Consider the following 22,001-nt stretch of genomic DNA (forward strand, 5'->3'; position numbering starts at 1 on the left):
GGATCTATGTCCTACTGAGGTTGAAGAGGTTCTAATTGACCTGCTGCATATTTCTCTATGTAGAGAGAGAGAGAGAGAAAGAGAGAAAGAGAGAGAAGCTATAAATATAAATCGGAGAACTTTAAAGGACACCACACACTTAAAGATCCTAAAGCTCCTGCTGAGAGAGTGGCTTATAAACTGTTCAACAGATGAGATGTCAACACAGCTCAATTTTAAATAACCCTTCGATGTATACTTTCCAACAATGCAGAAATTGAGTAAAGGAAGCCTCATCTTCAAAAAGAATTCACTTCAATGCTACACGGATGGCTCAAAGCTAGTAAGTAGAAACACAGGGAGGGGTATTTTCGAACCCATCTATGCGATTAAAATGCCCTTGGGCACTGATAGGATTATTTTCCAAGCAGATATTATAGCCATCGCATACTGTGCCAATTATATACAGGAAAAAAGTATGAACTGTGTGACGATCAATATGATTTTAAATAGCTAGCCAACGTCAAGATCTATACATTAAGGCCTTCTTAAAGATATTTCGAAAAATGTTCTATCTTTACTCTTACCCTGAATGGGAAGATTATTGGATTAAATAAACAAGTCAAGTACTCTTAGGCTCTTATTCAGACTATATAAGACTAAAAAACAGACTATTCAGACTATAATAAGACTAAAAAATAAGTATTGTTTTAGCACCTACTTTAGGTAGCTCATCTGCCATTTCATTACCTCATGTACTACCTCATGTCCTAGTACCTACCATAGAGAAACTTTGTTATCCCTCGCCACTTAAGGTTAGTAAGACAAGATTAATAAGATGCACCGGCTCGCAGGTATGTGGCCTTAATGTATAGATCTTGACGTTGGCTATTTAAAATCATATTGATCGTCACACATTTCATACTTTTTTCCTGTATATAATTGGCACAGTATGCGATGGCTATAATATCTGCTTGGAAAATAATCCTATCAGTGCCCAAGGGCATTTTAATCGCATAGATGGGTTCGAAAATACCCCTCCCTGTGTTTCTACTTACTAGCTTTGAGCCATCCGTGTAGCATTAAAGTAAATTTTTTTTGAAGATGAGGTTTCCTTTACTCGATTTCTGCATTGTTGGAAAGTATACATCGAAGGGTTATTTAAAATTGAGCTGTGTTGACATCTCATCTGTTGAACAGTTTATAAGCTACTCTCTCAGCAGGAGCTTTAGGATTTTTAAGTGTGTGGTGTCCTTTAAAGTTCTCCGATTTATATTTATAGCTTCTCTCTCTTTCTCTCTTTCTCTCTCTCTCTCTCTACATAGAGAAATATGCAGCAGGTCAATTAGAACCTCTTCAACCTCAGTAGGACATAGATCCCACAGAAACACAAAAACAGGCAATCCGTTATACTTGTAATTTAAGTTGTGTCATGCTCTGTTCGTTTTTGATCACTATATTAGGGTTACGTAGATAATTCTTAGTCTTACTACGGTAGTGTAGAAAAAGAAAAGTTTGGGTTGACTCCATGTTTCATCTAGCAATTTCCACAAATCTGAATGGCCGGGATAACTGTTGTACCTTTTCTAGATGTAGACACCAAGCTAATGTTTAGTCTGAATAAGGGCCTAAGAGTACTTGACTTGTTTATTTAATCCAATAATCTTCCCATTCAGGGTAAGAGTAAAGATAGAACATTTTTCGAAATATCTTTAAGAGAGCCAACTGATATGGAGTGTACGATTCTTATTATAGAAGAAAAATTAAGATGTTCTATTTTGCATATTTCATCTTAACTAGCCTTCATTTTTAGTACATTTTATACGATATTAATCGCGATTTAACTGAAAAACTCATATTAAACTCTGAATTAAATCTAAATATCTTATTTGAGGCAAGTTTCAAGTAACAACTGTAATAATAATAGCGCTCCTTATCTTGCTAAAGTCAATAAAAAGATCAACAAAAGTGCTTCGATGTCACGCAGTGCGATGCAATGCGCTGAACGTGCACGCGATCCAGCCATCTTCTACGTGCGAATGTGCGCCGCAACGCGGGTCGATGCAGCCGTTACTAAAGCAAATGGACGGATTACGAGTCGACTGCGTGAAACAACCTCTTTCTCGGGCATGGGACACCTCCAGGGACGGTTATTCCAGGCTTGACCCAGGCCGATGCACACGATCCCGTGGGACGTTCCGCAAGAGAGGATGCGTCACTGCCCGAAGCTGCACCGCGAGTGCGAGAATGCGCTTAGCTAGTCGGGAAAATTACAGACCGATTATTTCGCGGTTACCTACGCGGCCCCGAGCTCGATTTCATTTAACGGATCTCGCGTTTCGCGCCCACGCGCGTCCCTTTGCTCATCCGCACGGTCAAATTATACGAAACTAACTGCAATAGATCTCGAGAGCTTGACTTTGTTTGTAAAATACTATCGGAAATGTCAGGTGACGGCTTTTCGCAGTTATGGGGGGAAAGGTTAAATCTCTGGTATCAAGCGTGTCATGCTTCAAAGCCGATTTCATCGCGATACGTGTTACATGCGTAAAACATTTGTAACATAAATAGACGTTATTGTGCGACGCAGTTGAATGACTATAATATTGTAAAACGTTTCGCAATTGAAGTTTAATAAAAATTTTAATTTCTCTGACACAATGTGTAAATTATCAGTATCCCTTAAAATCACATAAGTTAATCATTTATTGTCTGTGACCGATGCGGCTCTTAAAGAGCTTGTTTTGTCTCTCACCAACGCGTAATAAAATTGATTATCATGATTTTAAGCACTTTATAATGATATTTAAATAAGTAGTAATGTCGTTTCTAGCGATATTATTATTTACGATAATTATTATCGTTTCCACCGTAAATATAATATACGTTAATATAATATATAACGTTAATTGATTGTGTAATATACAATGTAAAATTGATTTGAGCGATATATATGCAAAAATCGTGGCTAATGATTGATAGTATTTATTAACATACTAATCATTATCTAAATGAAAATATACAATGGAGATTAAGTAAAATTTTAGTTTCTCTGACACAACGTATAAAATGTCAATATCCTTTAAGTGCGCATAAATTATTTATTATCTGTGACTAATGCGGCTTTTAAAGGGCTTGTTTTGTCTCTCATCAACACTACCGTTCATATCACACAAATTCGCTGGTACGCGTATGGTTTGGCTTCCAATAAGTTTTCTTGAAGGTTACAAAAAATTCTTTAGTATCAACTTGCGTCTACGTTACAAGATTCATCACGGTATGACATACGCGCATACTTTTACATGTCACAGAGACAATACACGAGTGAGAGCAGTACAGGGACGAGTAAATAAGTGCGCGCGCCGGTCATCTTAGATTTTTTAAATCTTTGCTCCGACCATATTGGTCAATGAAGCGGAATTTAAATCTGAGCATTATCATAGATATCACATGTACTTGCCCTCTATTTTTATTTTCCTTAGGATGTCCCTTAGAAGGTCTTTGCTGTTTAGATATTAAGAAGTGGTTATATACATTTAAAAGACATATTATAACCATATTATTACAATATTATTATAAGACATGTAGATATATGATAAAAGAACTTAAAAGTTTATAACAAATTATAAATTTGTTTTTGTTTATAACATTGACAGCATTAATGAAACTGTGATTTTCAAACTTTCTTAAAGTATTGCTTACTTTTCATTTTCGGTTTAAATTTTCGTATTATATTTCGACTATTTAAAAGATTATTCGATCATTAAAATTTATTCAAAGATATTAAAGATGTCTTTCCTTATAAGATAAATGAAGTATTCCGTATTTTACCCGACTATTTCTTACTATCTTTTTAAAATATACCTTCAAAAAAATCAATATTGCTTTAAAATTACTATAAATAAACGAAATCTCTCCGTAAAGAACAAATTAATAAGAAAAAAAAAACACTAAGCATTATAACTAATAAAAACTAATTTCAGTTGCCTTGAATAGTTTTCCAATCACCTTCCCAAGACTTTCCTAAAGTATTACTTACTCTTTCATTTTCTTTCTTAAATGTTCATATTATATTTCGAATATTTAAAAGATTATTCGATCATTAATATTTATTCAAAGATTTAAAAAATGACTTTCCTTATAAAATAAATGAAGTATTTTGTTTTACCCGATCTATTCCTTAATATCTTTTTAAAATTTACCTTAAAAAAATCAATATAGTTTTAAAATTATTAAAATTATTAATTATTAATTTTATTATTAAATAAACGAAATCCCTCCACGCGTGTAAAGAACACATTATAAAGAAACACTTAGCATTATAACTTAATAAAAACTAATTTTAGTTTTCTTGAATAGCTTCCTAATTACAAAACAAAGCTTCTAAAAACAAAATAGTATCCTCTAATACTCAAAGTTCCTCTTTATATTATAATCAAATATGTAGAAATTATATAGAAAGGAAATTATACAAAGTTAGGTTTTCCTCAGAAGATAAGGATTCTCGATACTAAAAGTGTTCGTTTATTTTATATCTCGAGTGGCTTCATCGTCGTCGTATTCAAATATGCCGTCACGCTTTTGTATTCCGTTACGATCCTCAATAAAAGTCAACTCACCGTTTCAAGAGACTTTTGGAAAAAAGTCTTCCGTGACGCAATCAATGGAGCGAAATCGATTGTTGCTTCAGTGAAACGGCTTTCGGGCATTCACATACGTGGCGTTCACCATAACGACGTTTCATCGCACAGGACTGGTCGATTTTATGCATAGGAAAGTGATTGGTCCACAACGTTTTTGTTAGTCGCAGAAGCCGTTTCTATACGTCTGCTAAATAACGGTGGCGAAATTCCCCCCAGCAAAAATGAAGGCAAGCGCGCGCTATATAAACTCTCATCGATATCGGTAAAGTGTATCATTCGCATTTAGATATCAGTGAACATCAGAAAACATGACCACGAAGGTTAGTATCTACAAAAATGCTTCGTTACGTTGCTTCCCGATTCATCATTAATCGCCCCGATTATTGCAGACTGCAACCATCATTTCTGGTTACATAATATTTGATATACCGCAAAAATCCGTGAGTGAGAGAATAATTAACGTGATTTTCAGTAAAAGCTAAAGAGGCGTGCAGAATTTGCGCGGATTTTTATCGTGATGAAATATTCAATTCACAAGGTGTCTACACTAAGAAAAAGATATCTAAAAAAAAAAAATTTTTTTTAATTTTTTAAAAATTTAAAATTTTTTTTAAATTTTAATTGACAAATATTTATTAAATGCTATATATTTACATATTTATTTAAATCAATATTCTTTTCATTTAAATTGAGTAAACAATATTCGATTTAAATGAAGAAAAATTTGATTTAAGTAAACATGTTAATGGTACCCACTTAATAAGTATTTGTTCATTTTTTAATATTTTTTCTCTCAATGAATTAATTAATTGAATATGCAGCGCAATAATCTCGTCAGACACGCGATTACTATTAGTTTCTCGTCAAATTAATTAAAATAATTTATTTAAACGCAAAGTAAAAAGCTTCTACTTGTAATCGATCTTAGAATGGATACGTAACCATTCTAAGATAGTAAAATTTCTTCTGCGCTCCCTGTACGAAAATTTATGTAAATGACAACAATTTGTCGGCAGCTCGTCCTACTATTAGCCGTATCCGCCCTCGTAGCGATCCAAAGTGGATTGGCGGGACACGCTCACAGCTTCGCCCATTTTCACGGACCGGTCGAAGGGCACGGACACGAAATAGTTGTTCACGATAAGCACGGCCATCACGATGTGGACTACGTTGCGCATCCCAAGTACGAGTTCGCGTACGGCGTCGAGGATCATCACACCGGCGATTACCATGGACAGAAAGAACATAGAGACGGTAGAGTGAATGCCCGATCCATACACGATATGTTGCGGATAGCCAATTGCTGACAAACGTATCCTGGAAACGCAATTAATATCAACGTGCCAAATAATTCGATAATTGTGGCTTAATTGTGGCTTGCGTTATGGACTAAAATTGACTTATCTACGTTACACAAATTTTCCAATTGATATTATCTGCTTTTTCGATTATAAAGGAAAGCTAATTTTTCTGTTATAAAGGAAAGCCGGATATTGCTGTTTAATGTACGCGTCTTAATGCTACATTTAAATTGCACCCTCAGCGACTTAAGTTTCGTGAAATATTCAACACGGCAAATTGATTAAAATTTATGTAACCGCGCAAAGTGCTGTTGAATTTTTTACGATGCCCGCGCAATAGCGCGGAAAATTCCGTGGTCTAAATGTTACTAAAGTCCCTGAAAATTTCGATCAAAGTTTGTTTACGTAGACCTTTGCATGCGAAAGATATTTCAAAGCGCGCAACTCCGAATCGCAAAACGCCGGGCCGGGGTAGTCGTGCTTAAAGTTGTTGGCACGGCTCTTTTTTCTCTCGGCCGTATTTTTGCGTTTAACGACTGCGCCCGATGGCGATGTCGTAGTTAAACGTTATAAATGATGGGGTTAGATTACACGACAGTACGCTTTAGTGCTCTCCATTTTAATTAAACAGCGTGGCGGTACCTATATTGACGTAACATAATATGTGGGCGGCACATGCATTACGGTAATATCGATGACACATCCGCGTATCTAATTTTGAACAATTAATGCACGTTTGCGGGTGTTCGCTATAACGATCACGGAGTTATGTTAATACTACAGTGCCGGCCGCGTTCAGGTCACCACACAAGCGTACTTTTTGTTTTCAGGAAAAAAAGTTGTCGGCGAGTACACAGTCAAAGAGCCAGGCGGCAACGTGAGGATCGTGACTTACCATGCCGATCCGCATGGAGGATTTTTTGCTCACGTCCGCAACTCCGGCGGTAATAACCATCACGGTGGTACATACGGCGGTCATGAACACGACTGAAGGCGTCGCGCAACTGTAATTACTTTAATTAAGACCAATTACACAACAATTACACACAACAATCAGACGCTGGTCCTAAGTTATTGTCTGCTTATGTCATCATTATTGTAAATAAATATGTTTCTCTCTAATGCCCGATGCGTTTCACTTTCATCTCGTTTTCATCGAATTTAAAGCTTTTCTGCATTTGCGAAATTGCTGAAGAACGAAAAGATATGCTAAAAATATAACCTGCACCTAAATTATCTCTTCCCGAGTGGTACATAATGCACAGAAATTTGTATCTCGGAAGGTAATGCAACAAACTTGCTCATTTGCGGAAATGCTGATGTGCTCTTTGTAATAAACTCATTTCGAAACATGCTTCAAAGAAGCATTTCGAAGAAGTTCTTCATTTTGTAAGTTATCGTATTGCCGTGCATATGCAATGAAGTTTCTTAGAACTATAGTATTGTCTTTCAGTTATAGGTTCTAAGGAAGATTCCAAATTAACGTCTTCTCAGCACGAATTTTACCGTCAGTTTCAGCGATCTTTACAACCATTAACATTAATTATTATAATATTTATACAAGTTATATAATTCAAAAAAGCAATTCGTTTTTCCTCAAATAAAAGTGATATTAGCATTTTCTCATTTTTCTTACTCGATAGATTCTGAGTAGAAAATAGCTAGAATAGCCAGAATAGTCAGTAATTGGGCAGAAATTTTGTTTACTGTTCAGAATTTGTTAAATTACAAATTCCATCCAATTTAGTCGACATTTTTTATTATAGTAACTAGGCAATGGAACTCACCAATTTCTAGATAGTTATCAATTTCCAGTATCTAATAAATCATTAACCATTTTTTAATAATTTTTTAATACTTATTTTTACTTTTAATATTCATTTTTTCATTCCTAACACAACGTTAAGTGTTTCGATCGTTTTCCATTGTTATTCAATAAGAATTACCTATTCTTAACTATCTATTAAGAATTATCTATAATTAACTCTCAACGTAGACCAACGTTCTTTATATATTACTAATCAGAAATATATTCCTTTTTTAAATACATAATCTATTGGTTATACTATGTGTATTAAAAAAAAGCTATATATTTTAGCATTGAAAGACAATTAATATTTTATACAGTTGTTTTGAAAGTCGGGTACAATAAACTTTACCTACAAAGACTGAAATATTATGATCTGCAATAGTAAATCACACGCCTAAATGAGGACAAAACTGTATGTGCCTCTATTCTGGAGGGTTAACAGAAATTCAATAAATTTATAGTTAACTATCGAATTTCAGTAAATAACAGTTATTGAAGAAGACCAAAAAAGAAATAATCGAAACATTTAGGTGTGTGCCTGAGTGTGTGTTTGTGTGCATGTGTTATATATTAGCCTTACAGTGTGCTCCACACAAAAATGTTCACCAACATTACTAGATTATAGATTAATATAGAATACTAGAATATATATACTAGAGAAATCTTGAAAGAAAGGACTATAGTACATCAAAGTAGACTCGAAAAGATATTGTCTAGTAATGGATCCAGTTGTCTTCATTATTAGTTATTGCTATCGACTAGTTTTTCAGCATATTCATATGATTGAGAGCGCTGTAGCTTCCTGATTCTGGTCGAAAACTGCTTGAGAATAAAGATGAGTTTCCCTCTTAGTTTGTACTTGATATAGGACTAAATATTCTCAACTGGATTCGTATCTGGGAACAATGCAGGCCATTCTATTGTAGTGATACCATTTTCAGCTTTCTACTTTGTGCAAAGGCGACTTCATTGTTGTCTTCTTAAAGCTTCCAATTGTCTATATTTTTCCCATAAAATTTCTCGGTAGATTTCTCGACAAACATTTGTGATAAATATCAACATAAGATTTCGTTCAAATAGACAAGAGATGTCCTCTCTCGACATTATCGTACGGGTTAAACTCCTCTTTGGCAAATTGTCAATATTTCCTACTTTTTTGTACTGTATCACCTACTTCTGAACAAATGACTTTGACTTTTCTAAGCAATCTTGAAGTTTGAGCATATGTTAATTTCGATCCTTTTGCATGCTAAACTAAAAACTCTGCCTCGTAACGCTTGAAATACGTTGCACTCATTTTAAAAGTTTCCACTCTAACAAAAAGTAACGTTCGGAATGACAACATATATACTGCATACACTGTGCAAACGAACACGCTCCAAGCTTTCCAATGTCATAAAGCAAATGACGCTACAGTCAGCCGTTTTGAATTAAGGTCGTATACTATCTTGTGTGAAACAGACTGTATATATCTAATGCATAACCAACCATGGAAACATTAAATATTTATATGCACTCGCATTTCCACAAAAATGCAAATATTTTTTAGCTTTTTTTATATATTCATATTTTCTTTTTTATTTCCGTGTTTTGATATTTACTATAACGATCATTTATAGGAAAAAGGTTATAGAAATAAAAAATTATAGCATTAACTTCACATTGTCCAACTTTATTGCAGTGAATGTCAACCAGAATAATGTAACAGACATAAACTAATTGTCATTTACTAATTAGTTTGTTCTGATCAGTATCTGAAACAAAGTTTTGGTTAAGAAGTAAGAGATAGTATGATTGCGAGTTTTGACTGAGAATAATCTAACTATCAGTCACTGGTCTGTTTGTCCTGGTTAGCTGCTGGCAAGTATTGATCCAAGAAATACTTTTTTAACAATGCCATTTATTAAAGATTTGAGTTACTTATATACTATACTGGCCAATAATTAACAGTTTTATCTTAAGATGATCTTCTCAGTTTTTTAACAGTTACCGTTTAGTAAAGTCCAAATAATAAAAAACTAGTAAAGTAAACGTAAGGCAAATCCCAGTAATTGAACAATAATGATTGATATATTAATAATAGATTTATATTTGACATTTAAAAAAAATTTGTTTTGAAATTTGCTGAAAGATATTTGTTTCTGCCAATTTGTAATGTTGTATTTGATGAATGGTTAATCATTAATTAATACATAAACTAATCTATAAGTTAATGTATCAATCATTGGGATTGTTCAATTACTGCGATTTACCTTAGTTTCCACTCAACATGTGACCAGCTTTTCCCGGAAATTTTCTGCTCTGTATATATATTTTAATGGCAAAATTATACAGTTTACAGCAGCTGCTGTTCCTGTGTTGTTTCTAGAATAATTGGTAGTTCGCATTTCATACTTCTATCGAACGTTATTACGACTTTGCTTATACAATTGAAAGCGTTATTACTTAGGGAGTAGCGACAGCAACTCAGAAGTGTAGGCAGGACAAATAAATGGACAGATTGCGTGTACATAGGTCTAGCCCAATGAGCGAGAGAGGCGTTCTAAGCTTCGACGAACATATTGGGTCACGTATTGAGAGCCAGCACGATCGCTATCGCGAATAGACCGGCAGAAATTGAATTGCACTTGCGGAAGCTATACCGGACTCCGAATGGCGTGTAATTCTCCATTATCGCACTAGAAGGTACAAGCCGAAGAAACGATTTAAATAATACGAAAGATCCACGTCTGACGACGACTTGAGCCGCGGTTTCGCCCCTACGGAGAGATTTCACTGTTTACATTAAATTAGCGAACGTTCATGGGAGGAAACTTTGCGGGCAGAAGCGATCAGTGTAATACTTTAATCTGCACTCATGCTTGATATAAACCTTTGATATACCGGGTAATTCGCTAATCTCTCCGCCGGCAATTTTCTCCGCAAACATTCCGCAGTTATTTCCGAATCTTTTCAGATACACACAGCCGTCTCATGCGCTTCGTGTGGCGCAGTGTTCGCGAAATCAGTTTGGCAGACAGTTAATCGCGGAACATAACGAATGTAAATGCTAAGCGGAATAACGGCCCGATAAATATTTGCGCGCGGGGATAGGCGTATCCGAGATGTAATTTTAGCCGCTCGTTGAGAGTTCCGATTAAAAGGATGAAATTAAGATTCCGTACTTTGAGTCAAAAGGAACGCTGCGCTGCTGAACTAGAGCGCGTCGTATCTAGAAAGACGAGCTAAGCTTAAATGTCGACGAAGGTATATCACGTAGAGAACGTAGCTGCTTGGCGCCAGGCAACGTATTAATTTTTCAAGGCGCATCAGAGATGCGAGTGAAAATTAACCCGTTGCATGCACCATCGACTATCCTCAAAGGCGCGCATTTCGTCTATCGAGAGAGCATAAATGCATGAAACGACTGCGAGCAGCCGGTAAGACGTGAGCTGCCGTTTATTCGTAAATTAACAATAACAGCATTAATTACGATGATCGGCGCTTATTGTAGAGTCATATCGACGCGAGGGAAACATGTCAGATATAATCAACGTGTATGTTGTCGCGCGCGCACCACGAAATTCGATACTTCGCTCGGGCAATTCCACTAACTCTGCGGCCGTAATTTTGCGCAAAAATCCAACCTGGAATAAATCATCGCGAGTGCACGGCGTACTCAAGCCCTGTATATTACGCGAGTAATCATGATTGATAACATGGGAGGAAGAAAACTGCGAGGTATGATATATGAACAGGGAAAACATACGGCGCGCACGTGGTTTCAATGATTCCATTTATGTGAACGATAATACATCCGGTCTGCGTGTATCGATGTTTCTTGTCCACTTTCCCTGTTTCTATTCTCTCTTTTTTCCTTTTCTTTTTTTTTTTTATAATTTAATACCATCCGCGCACAGGCGCGGTTACAAAAGAGGCTCCCTTCGGCACGTCTTTTTATTCACGGAAGTGATAAATGAAATCTCGTGCGCCCGCTCCATCCAACGCGGAAAAACAGACAATTCCGAAACTACTTCTTCCCCGGCGCCGCGAAGAGTGTAATTTTATCAGCGTGTTATTCCGGTCAGTACTGCGCCTCTTCCTTCCCTTCCGATCCCGATTTCTCAAAGTCTTAACGCCGGCTTGCGAACACCAGCTAATCCGCAGGAATCGTTCGCTGAGCGCATTGTTCGGGTCGGACGAGAGCTTGCGAGCTCGGACGGGATGAGAGTGGCGTTGGTGGAGCTCAATCAGTCAGAAACGAAGGAACATTTAAACCTTCAATTTCCGAAACACTGGGAGAAATCTCGAGTATTTTAATTTCACGTCGACGTGTCTGCATTAGGTTAGTGTCAAAGATTTGCCATTAAATTCTCACAGGAAGTTTCAGCATTAAAAGGAGCATAAGAAGTACTTGTTTAAAAAAGTATTGATTCGATGTTGCTTGTCTTATTCGTAAAAATTATTAATTTTCAAAACTGTGTGATATAATTACATAGAAAAAGTTATTTTTCACGCGGATTTTTTTTATATGGTTTTAAGATATGTATGTTATAAAGAGTAAAAATTCTAATTCTCTTTTATCACCCTAAACTACGTAAGTTCCATATGTAGTTTCGAAGATATTTAAAATATTATAATTTTATCCTTCACATTATGCTTTCTTATATGAAAATAGTGAACGTTCAGTATAGCCTAACTTTATCTTTCTGGGATTAAATTGAGATATCTTATTTTGCCATATATAAGATGTCAGTAACTATTGTTTTTAATTAAAAGATATTTGAAATAAAAACAAAGATGATCTTCGAAGCTACTGTATCCAGAAAAAGAGCTTAATCATCGTAACAAGCCTTTTTCTAAACAGAATAGCTCCAAAAATCTGCAGATCATGTTTGTCTCTTGCTTTGAAGATATTCAAAGTAGTAATATTTGTTGACTCACTCTATATATTAAACTTATCGCTTTTTTACATTGATGAATGTATCACACATATGCTACAAATGATGATTCTGCAAAGACCCCTATATGCGAACTCAAACCTTACGCAAGAACTTTGCAGAATTTTCACTTTCATTGCGTAATAGACTTATCCATTTAGAAAGATAAGATTTAAAGATTATCTAGTATATTTCTTTCTATCTCCATCGAATGAAAAATCCCTATGCATGGTGAAAGTACGTGCGAAAATGAAGCGGAGCATTTCACATAATCCGAGAGACGATGCAGAGCGAAACAGTAAAATTTCATATCATTTTCGAAAATATATCCTTGCGAACGCAAAAATTACTTAAAAAAACTGTAAGATATTATCCCAGAATGTGCTCTAGATGCTAACACTATATGACCTAAATAACCTGCAATAAAATGACAGACTTTTGGCCAATGCGCGATAATCCGACATTCCTATGACGCTAAGTTGGATCTAACGTTATGAAGGCGACTTTGGGCTATTGGAAAATTATTTTTAAGATTCTGGGCGTGTTACTGAGGGAGTAAAGTGACATTAACGCACATTATCATCCAAGAGACGATGCAAATACGCACACTTTACGTCATTTTCGGAAATATACCTTTGCAAACGCGAAAATTACTTTAACACACTGATAAAAATTATCCCAGAATGTGCTTTAGATGCTAACACTTTATGACCTAACCTGCAGTTACATGACCAACTTTCGGTCCATGCGCAGGATAAATACCACTTCGCATGCGCAATAATCTGAATATATTGCTACGCTGAATATATTGCTATCTAACGTTATGGGCGATACTTTAGGATATTGGGAAATTATTTTCAAGATTCTGGGCGTGCTGCTGAGGGAGTGACACAATCACATATTGTCACTCAGAAGATAATGTAGAACGAAATAAGCACACCTGATGTCAATCTCGGAAATAAACCTGTTCAAGCGCGAATGTTACATTAAAAAACTCTAAAAAACTATCTCAGAACGTGCTCTACATGCTAACACTATACGACCTAACCTGCAGTAACATGATCCATGCGCAAGACCACTGCGCATGTGCGAGAGTCTGAATATACTGCTGCTACGATGGATCTAACGTTATGGGCGCGACTTTGGGATATTGAGAAATTATTTTCAACATTCTGAGCGTGTTACTGAGAGAGTAGAATGACATTAAGGCACATTCATCCAAGAGACGATGCGGAGCGAAATACGTACATTTCACGTAATTTTCGAAAATACACCTTTGCAAACGCGAAAATTTCTTCAAGAAACTTTAAAAAATTATCCCAGGTTTAACTAACTCGGTTTAATAATTTTACGAAAACGCAAAACTCATCGGTTCGAATCTCGACTTAATAATTTAGGAAAAACACAAAACACTTCGGTTAAATCTCGGCTTAATAATTTAGTGGAGCCTCAAAACACATCGATTCGAATCTCGGCTTAATTTAGCGGAATCTCAAAACATTCGGCTCCAAAATTCGGCTTAATAATTTAGCAGGAAATCGAAACATTTCGGTTCGAGTCTCGGCTTAATAATTTAATTTGTTGTCTTTAATTTGTCGAAATCTAATTTGTCGTCTTGTCAACAACAAACGCGTATGCATAAGAAAATATCTCCGAAGAGATAGTATGATGTATATAATGTACATAACAAGTTATAAAATATATTAATCAAATAAATAAAGTATATATAGAGCTTATATTGGGTATATAAAAGATATATAGAGCATAAAAAAACATATATAACGTATACAGAGCATATAAATATGATATGTATGACAAATATGACAAATATGATATTAAAATATATCTGTTTAATGTATCATCAAGAAATAATCCGACGAGAAGGAAGCCTGCCGCGTCGAAGTTTCAATTGGCCATTGTTATGCAAGAATAATCCAATTCAAGAAATTGTGAGCTTTTATCAATGGATACTCCATTCACATCTTTTTAATCCAAACAAAAAATTCAAACCTTATAGATGATTGAAATGAATTAAGAAACAATTTTCTTATTTTTTACCAGTCGCGTCTTTTTGCACATTTTTCTATGGATTGAGCTAGTAATGACCTTTAAAGAAATGGAAATACTTGACTCTTTGAACTATTGCGTCTCAGAGCTAAATTCTTTGGTTGGATCATTCTTACGTAACTCTGGGAAATTGCAAATTTTAATTCTTACTTTACTTCTCGTCGGACCCAATGCGATTTACGTCAACGTGCATGCAACCTATGTAAAGTAACGCTTTGTGTCTATTATATGAGCGTCTAAATTGAGCGCTCACAATTGCGTGTCGTCCCACAGTGTCCAGGGTCCACCAGCAATCCTGTCGCTGCATCTGACACTGCAATGGTCCTCGCGTCTCACGTCGCCTGTAATTCACTTCCGACCTCGGTAATCTAATGGAGGTTTCACGAAAAATCCCGTCTCTCTTGGAGGATGCATTCCGAGTTGCGAATTGCGTATGAAATATCGCGAACTGCATTTTCGAGGAAATGTCGGCTTTTCGGATAAACGACGAGTATGTGCGACGAATTCAGCAACAGTCCGATCGAATTGTAGTCTATCGCTTTGATACACGCGAATCGCTTACGAAAGAAACGGAATTCGCGAGCGAAGGGAACACGCGAATCGAAGGCCGATATCTCACAATCTTTCGACGCGTGAGCGAACTAATCTGTGCGATATTCTCACGTACAACACGGAATATCCTTAATGTAACGATGATGCAGCGTAGTAGGCTGCAATACAGCTTCGCAATACTTTTACGAAGACAATTCCGTAATGTTTTTGCGGATAACAACGCCGCAATACTTTTGCGAAGACAATTCCGCAATATTTTTGTGGATAACAGCTCCGCAATACTTTTGCGAAAACAACTCCGTAATGCTTTTGCGGATAACAACTCGGCAATATTTCTGCGAGGTACGCTTGCGACTCTTCCGCAAATATGATCCGGTGAAATTCGCAAATTTATCAAATTAATAATCGCGAACGTGAATGAAAAATCAAAAACTATGAAAATTGTGACGATAGAGATAAAGATTCTGTTCAAAATTCACACGAGATAAATGTTACCGCGTGAGACCAAAGCTTTCAGTTTTGTTACATCAACAGCATATGAGGCTCACGGACACGGGCGCTCGCTTGTGTGAGTTTCCCCACCGCGCTGCCAGCGTAATGCTAATGTAACAAAACTGAGAACTCTGCGTGAGATGTCTGTCTTCGTTCGATAGAACTTGTGACGCGCTGCGTGAGTAAACAAACAATAATATGAAGTGTACACCGACGGAGCAGCAGCGTTGTGTGCGTTAGGAGAAAGCGCACGGAGAAAATACTTCTCCTCGCACTCTGCGGCGTGCACGGGCACATTTTGCAGCACTGCTCGCATGTCTGACTTGTGTACATCGCGTTTCTCGTGAGGGATCAATGCTCGCTAGCATTGTCTCAATGGTTAGGAAACGTTAATTCTAAGTGAAAAATTGAAACCTGAAAATTTTCCGACGATCGTGAAATTAATTTTACGAAATGTATTTACGCTAGATCGCTTCGCGTAGGTGCTGCACGGCACCGAATTTTATTTAATAACAAAGCACGAACTCTACTTTATGAAATGCAATCGCGATTCAAGCTCACGCAAGAGAGAAAATTGAGAAAATTAACGACCGGCGGAAGATCTATGACGCGGGTGATGTGATTATGCATTTCCTGTGGCGCAATCCCTTTGCGCGTTACCACAATCTCTTTGCGTGTTGGCATCCTGCTCGAGACACTTGGAAGATCGCATTCAATAAAACTAAATTATTTTACAAAATTTTGAATATTCAGAGTGTATACTCAATACTTTAAGCATCTATCAGATAGTGTTGAGGTTTAATTAAACAAAACTTGCTCCGACTAAAATCGTCGACTAAAATCGTCGACCAATCAATAATCTATGTTAATCAATTTCTAAATCTATATACAATGGGAGAAAAATACTTGAAAATTTATTTGCCAAATTTATGTAAAATATGCAATGTCACTGATATTATTATTTGAAAAAGCAATCTTCCAATTGTTTCGAGCAGTGTGATTTTTATTGAACGGCACGTACACATACTATAACTATAGCAAAGTAAGTCGCATTGATTCGACAAGCATGCACTACATCAAAAGACTTTTTGTCTTTCTGTTATCAATATGTTTCTTGTTTTGACTCACCAAACCGCCGATCAGGGTAGCCACATTCTGCTTTCGTTTCTGGAACAAAAAATGCCATTTTGCTAATTAGATTCGTGCATTGATAACGATTTGAGTGAAGACGTTTGAAGGATTAAAAAAGAAATAAGCGCGATATTTTTCATGCTGCAAGAATTTTTCGGAATGCATTCACACTTGGAATATTCAACATTCCTTTTCCTCGACAATACAAATAAATCTCTTAATCAGGACAAATACAAATTTTTCAAGTAGTGATGTTACTTAGAAAAGATTCTCTCCGCGTGTAATTACAATTTAACGCGATCTTTGATTCAATTCAAATTATCACGATTACGAGCAACATAATTATCAATCTCGTCGGATTTCTTATTACAAGTATTAATTAACAAAGGTCACCTTCAAGTTAACTCCGCTCTGCTCGAGCCAGATTCTTCGGCGCAGCAGCCCCTAAGAGTCAGCTGGTCGTCTGTTTCGTCTCTGCAACAGAAAGCAGATTTAATTTAATATTACACCCGACAATGGAGGCATTAAAGAACTCGACTTCAAACAAGAGAATTTCCAGTTTTATTGGATTTATCGGAATTATGAATTTAAATTAGTGAAACTCACCTTCGCGTAAACTCTGCCAGGCCTGTGCCGAATCCTTCGGCATGACATACCCCAGGTATCGTACCCCCTAGAGCCACGTGACTGTATCTGCCCTATTGGATCTCTGTGACAGAAATTAAAAATTTTTAATTTAATTTAGAAATTAATAATTTTTAATTTAATTTAGTAATTTAATAATTTAGTATCAATTAGTTACACGTGACAGCAAAACGACGAAAAGAAATTATCGTAACGACACGCTCGAGATTCTTCCCAATGCGTAATAAGAAATAATTAAATCATAGCTGAATAAGGAAGTAATAATACCCGATTAATTAATGCATAATTATATTAATATCTGGTCGACAAGTATAATAATATCCGGTAGTATCAATTAATTGCACACGATAGCAAGATGAGGTAAGGAAATCGTTGTTACGGCACGCTCGAGTTTCTTCTCAATGCGCAATAAGAAATAATTAAATTATAGCTGAATAAAGAAGTAATAATATCCGATTAATTAATGCATGATGATATTAATATCTGATTGGCAAGTATAATAACATCCGGTAATCAACATCAATTAATTGCACACGACAGCAAGACGAGGTAAGGAAATCATCGTTACAGCACGCTCGAGTTGCTTCTCAACACGCAATAAAAATAATTAAATGAAGAATAATAATACTCGAATAATAAATGGAGCTCGAGTTGCTTCTCAACACGCAATAAAAATAATTAAATAAAAAATAATAATACTCGAATAATAAATGGATGATGATAATAATTGATTGGCATTGAGGAACTCGATCGCGATGTTTCTCTATCTAACAAGTAAAAAAATAAATGAAACGCGGTAATTACCTGTCACGATAAAGCCCGCAACACCTGCTCGTGTAAGGAGTACGCGACTTAATTTGTTTTAATTATTGCGTTAATTGTCGCAAAGTCGAAACGCGGTATTAAAAATCGGCACGGAATAATCTAAAAAATAACGCGGCAGCTTTCGATGTGCTCGTCTCGACGGTTGAGAGTGTTATGGCGTGACGCTCGAGCACGTGCTCGCGCATACGTGTTTACATGATCCGGCCGCGCACCCCCCAAGCGCCGCTCAGTCAGCGGTACGAGCTGGTTGCTACGACGGTTCGTTTACCTAGCCTTTGTGGAGCCTAGAATTTTTGTTAGAGCCATTGCCCAGGTATTGTCATTACCGATTATTCGATCATCATTATTTCGTTATTATCCATTCGCGGATATTATTACATAATTCGAACATATATTATAATCGCTACCATTTAATATTTGAGTATTATTACTTCTTCATATTCTATTATTTAATTTATTCGATTATTATTTAATTGTTATTATTTAATAGGAAAGCAACTAGGACGTGCCGTTTATCCGCTTGCGGTTATTATCACACGATAGTCGATCAAGTATTATTATCACTATTACCTATTATTCGAATATTATTACTTGTTTATAATAATTATAATAATAATATCTGCTCAACAATTGTATAATAATATCCGCGAGTGTATAATAATGGAATAAGAATGGTCAAATACTCGGTAATAACAATGAATAACAATAACTGGGCAACGGCAATAATAACTGATTAAAACGAGGTAAAGAAATTGTCGTAACGGCACGCCCGAGTTGCTTTCTTAAGCGTAATAGTAGTAATTAAATAATAACCGTAAAATAATAATAATAATTAAATAATAATAATAATAATCGAAAAAGTTAAATAATAATCAAACAAGGAAATAATAATACTCGAATATTGAATGGATGATGATAATATTTAATCGGCATTGAGGAACTCGATCGCGACGTTCCTCCATCTAACAAGTAAAAAAGTAAATGAAACGCGATAATTACATAACGTGGTAATTACCTGTCGTTGTAAAGCCCGCAACACCTGCTTGCGTGAGGAGTACGCGTCTTAATTTGTCTTAATTATCGCCTCAATTGTCGCAAAGTCGAAACGCGGTATTAAAAATCGGCGCGGACTAATCTAGGAAATAACGCGGCAGTTCCCAATGCGTTCGCCTCGACGGTTGATAGTGCTATGGTGTGACGCTCGAACACGTGCTCACGCATGCGTGTTTGTATAACCCGGCTGTGCGCCATCTCCAGCGCCGCTCAGTCAACTGTTCGAGCGGGACTTTACGACGGTCGGTTTACCTAGCCTTTGTAGAGCCTACAGTTTTTGTTAGAGCCGTTATCCAGGTATTGTTATTACCAATTATTCGATCATCGTTATTTCTTTATTATCCACTCGCGGATGTTATCACACGATTTTTGAGCAGATATTATTATCTATACTTACACTACAATTTATCACTATAATTATTACTACAATTATCACTGTAATTTAATATTCGCGTATTATTCAGTTATTATTTAATTTATTCGATTATTATTTAATTATTGCTATTACTCATAGGAAAACAACTCAGGCCTGCCGTTACGACAATTTCTTTACCACGTCTTTCATCAGTTATTGTCGTCGGTAAATGTTTACCTTTACACAGCCAGCTCCAAATGATTTCCAAGAAACCTTGATGTTGACCTTGACCCTTAAAGAGGTCAATGTTATTGACCTTTATCGGCGCTCATTGTTTGTTAAAAAGCTATTAACAAAAGAATTTGCACATAATGAATGTAATTTTTAGACACTGTATATACAAAAACATGGAATTTGTAGGCTAGGAAGATGCCAGCCGTACGTACGTACGTACGTACAGTTGGTGTAGAAAGTATTCGTACACCGATCAATTTTAAATTAAATATTGTATATTTATGTCAGTTATAAATTTTATCTCAAGAAAATGATAAATAAATATTTTTGGATGATTGTAGAATAGATTTTGTGTAAAGAAAATTTTATTATCTTCAACGTTTACAAAAGTATTAAGAAAAACAAACAAATGTGCAAAAATTGACGCGGAGAAAGTATTCGTACATCTCTTATTTTTCCTACTTAAATCTAATTTTCGAAGTATAAACACAACACGACCTTCCAATTATAAGGAATAATAACAAAGCCTGTCAGTTTATGCAAGCACTGGTAAAGTCAAGACAGAATTTTCAACATGGGTCGTAAAGGTGTTGAAACAACAGAAGAGGAGCAAAAAATTATTGTTAGGTTACATAATCAATGTAAAACGCATAGAGAAATTGCTTGTATAGTAAATAGATCAAGATCTACTGTTCAGAGTATTATTGATAAGGTTGGATTGCGAAAAACAGTACAAAATAGTAGAAGATCTGGACGTCCGCGAAAGATAAACGAGTACGATCGACAAATGATTATTCGTAAAGTTAAACAAAATCCACATATAAGTGCGAAACAAATTGCTACAGAACTTAAAAACAACAATGGCACAAATGTTTCTTCTAGTACAGTGCGTAATTACTTACTAAGTAGTGAATATCACGGTAGAGTTGCTCGTAAAAAATATTTCGTGAGTGAATCGTAAGAAGCGATTAGAATTCGCCAAGCAACACATTAACACTTCAATGGAATATTGAAACAAAGTAATTTTTACGAACGAAAGTAAATTCGAAATATTTGGCACCAAAAGATATTTCAGAGTATGGAGAAAAAAGAATACAGAGTATAACAAAGAAAATTTACGACCCATAGTGAAGCACGACGGAGGTTCTGTATTAGTCTGGGGCTGCATGAGTGCAGCTGGAGTGGGATCTTTACATTTCATTGACACAATTATGGATCATACCGTTTATATCGACATCTTAATAAAGCACCTCCACTCTAGTGCAAACAAAATGGGTCTTAAAGATAATTTTATATTCACACATGATAACGATCCAAAGCATTCTGCACATAACACTAAACTATGGATTTTATATAATATACCAAAATACTTGAAGACACCACCACAATCACCAGATGTCAACCCCATATAGCATCTATGGGATTATCTGCAAGAAAAAATTCATATCCACGAAATAACATCAAAAGAAAGTTTGAAAGCCGCTCTGCTAGAAGAATGGAATAAAATACCGCCTACTATAACATCAAATTTAGTAAATTCAATGCCACGAAGACTCGAATTTATTATAAAGGCAAAAGGAAATCCCACAAATTATTAAAATTTTAAATATGTAGTTTATTTTCATTTAGTTTATTAATTTTTATGCCACTGTACAAATACCTTCTACGCGTCAATTTCTGCACATTTGTCTGTTTTTGTTAATACTTTTGTAAACGTTGAAGATAATAAAATTTTCTTTACACAAAATCTATTCTACAAACATCCAAAAATATTTATTTATCATTTTCTTGAGATAAAATTTATAACTGACATAAATATACAATGTTTAATTTAAAATTGATCGGAGTACGAATACTTTCTACACTAACTGTACATACGCACACACACACACACACACACACATTGGTCGCCAGCACGCGCGCTCGTCCGCCCGCCCGGGCGAGCTCGCGGTATGTGCGTGTGTTCCTATTATATTTGAAATTTTATAAATACAC

At 35.7% G+C, this 22,001-nt stretch overlaps 1 protein-coding gene across 2 annotated transcripts; it reads left to right on the top strand.

Annotated features, from left to right (window-relative positions):
- Positions 1-4,898: 4,898 nt before the first annotated feature.
- On the top strand, positions 4,899-7,021 carry LOC116841220 (cuticle protein 19-like). 2 transcript variants are annotated; one of them, XM_032808904.1, is made up of 3 exons: positions 4,899-4,942; positions 5,639-5,876; positions 6,754-7,021. In XM_032808904.1, exons 1-3 carry the CDS (start codon positions 4,931-4,933, stop codon positions 6,912-6,914), a joined length of 411 nt encoding a protein of 136 aa, XP_032664795.1. In that variant the 5' UTR covers positions 4,899-4,930; the 3' UTR covers positions 6,915-7,021. The 2 variants fall into 2 exon arrangements, with proteins under 2 accessions (XP_032664795.1, XP_032664794.1); XM_032808903.1 differs by lacking the exon at positions 4,899-4,942 and having other exon boundaries at positions 5,618-5,876.
- The last annotated feature ends 14,980 nt before the right edge of the window (positions 7,022-22,001 follow it).

The sequence above is a fragment of the Odontomachus brunneus genome, unplaced genomic scaffold, assembly GCF_010583005.1.
Source record: "Odontomachus brunneus isolate Ranch 3 - 2012 unplaced genomic scaffold, Obru_v1 Obru_scaffold_014, whole genome shotgun sequence".
NCBI lineage: Eukaryota > Metazoa > Arthropoda > Insecta > Hymenoptera > Formicidae > Odontomachus > Odontomachus brunneus.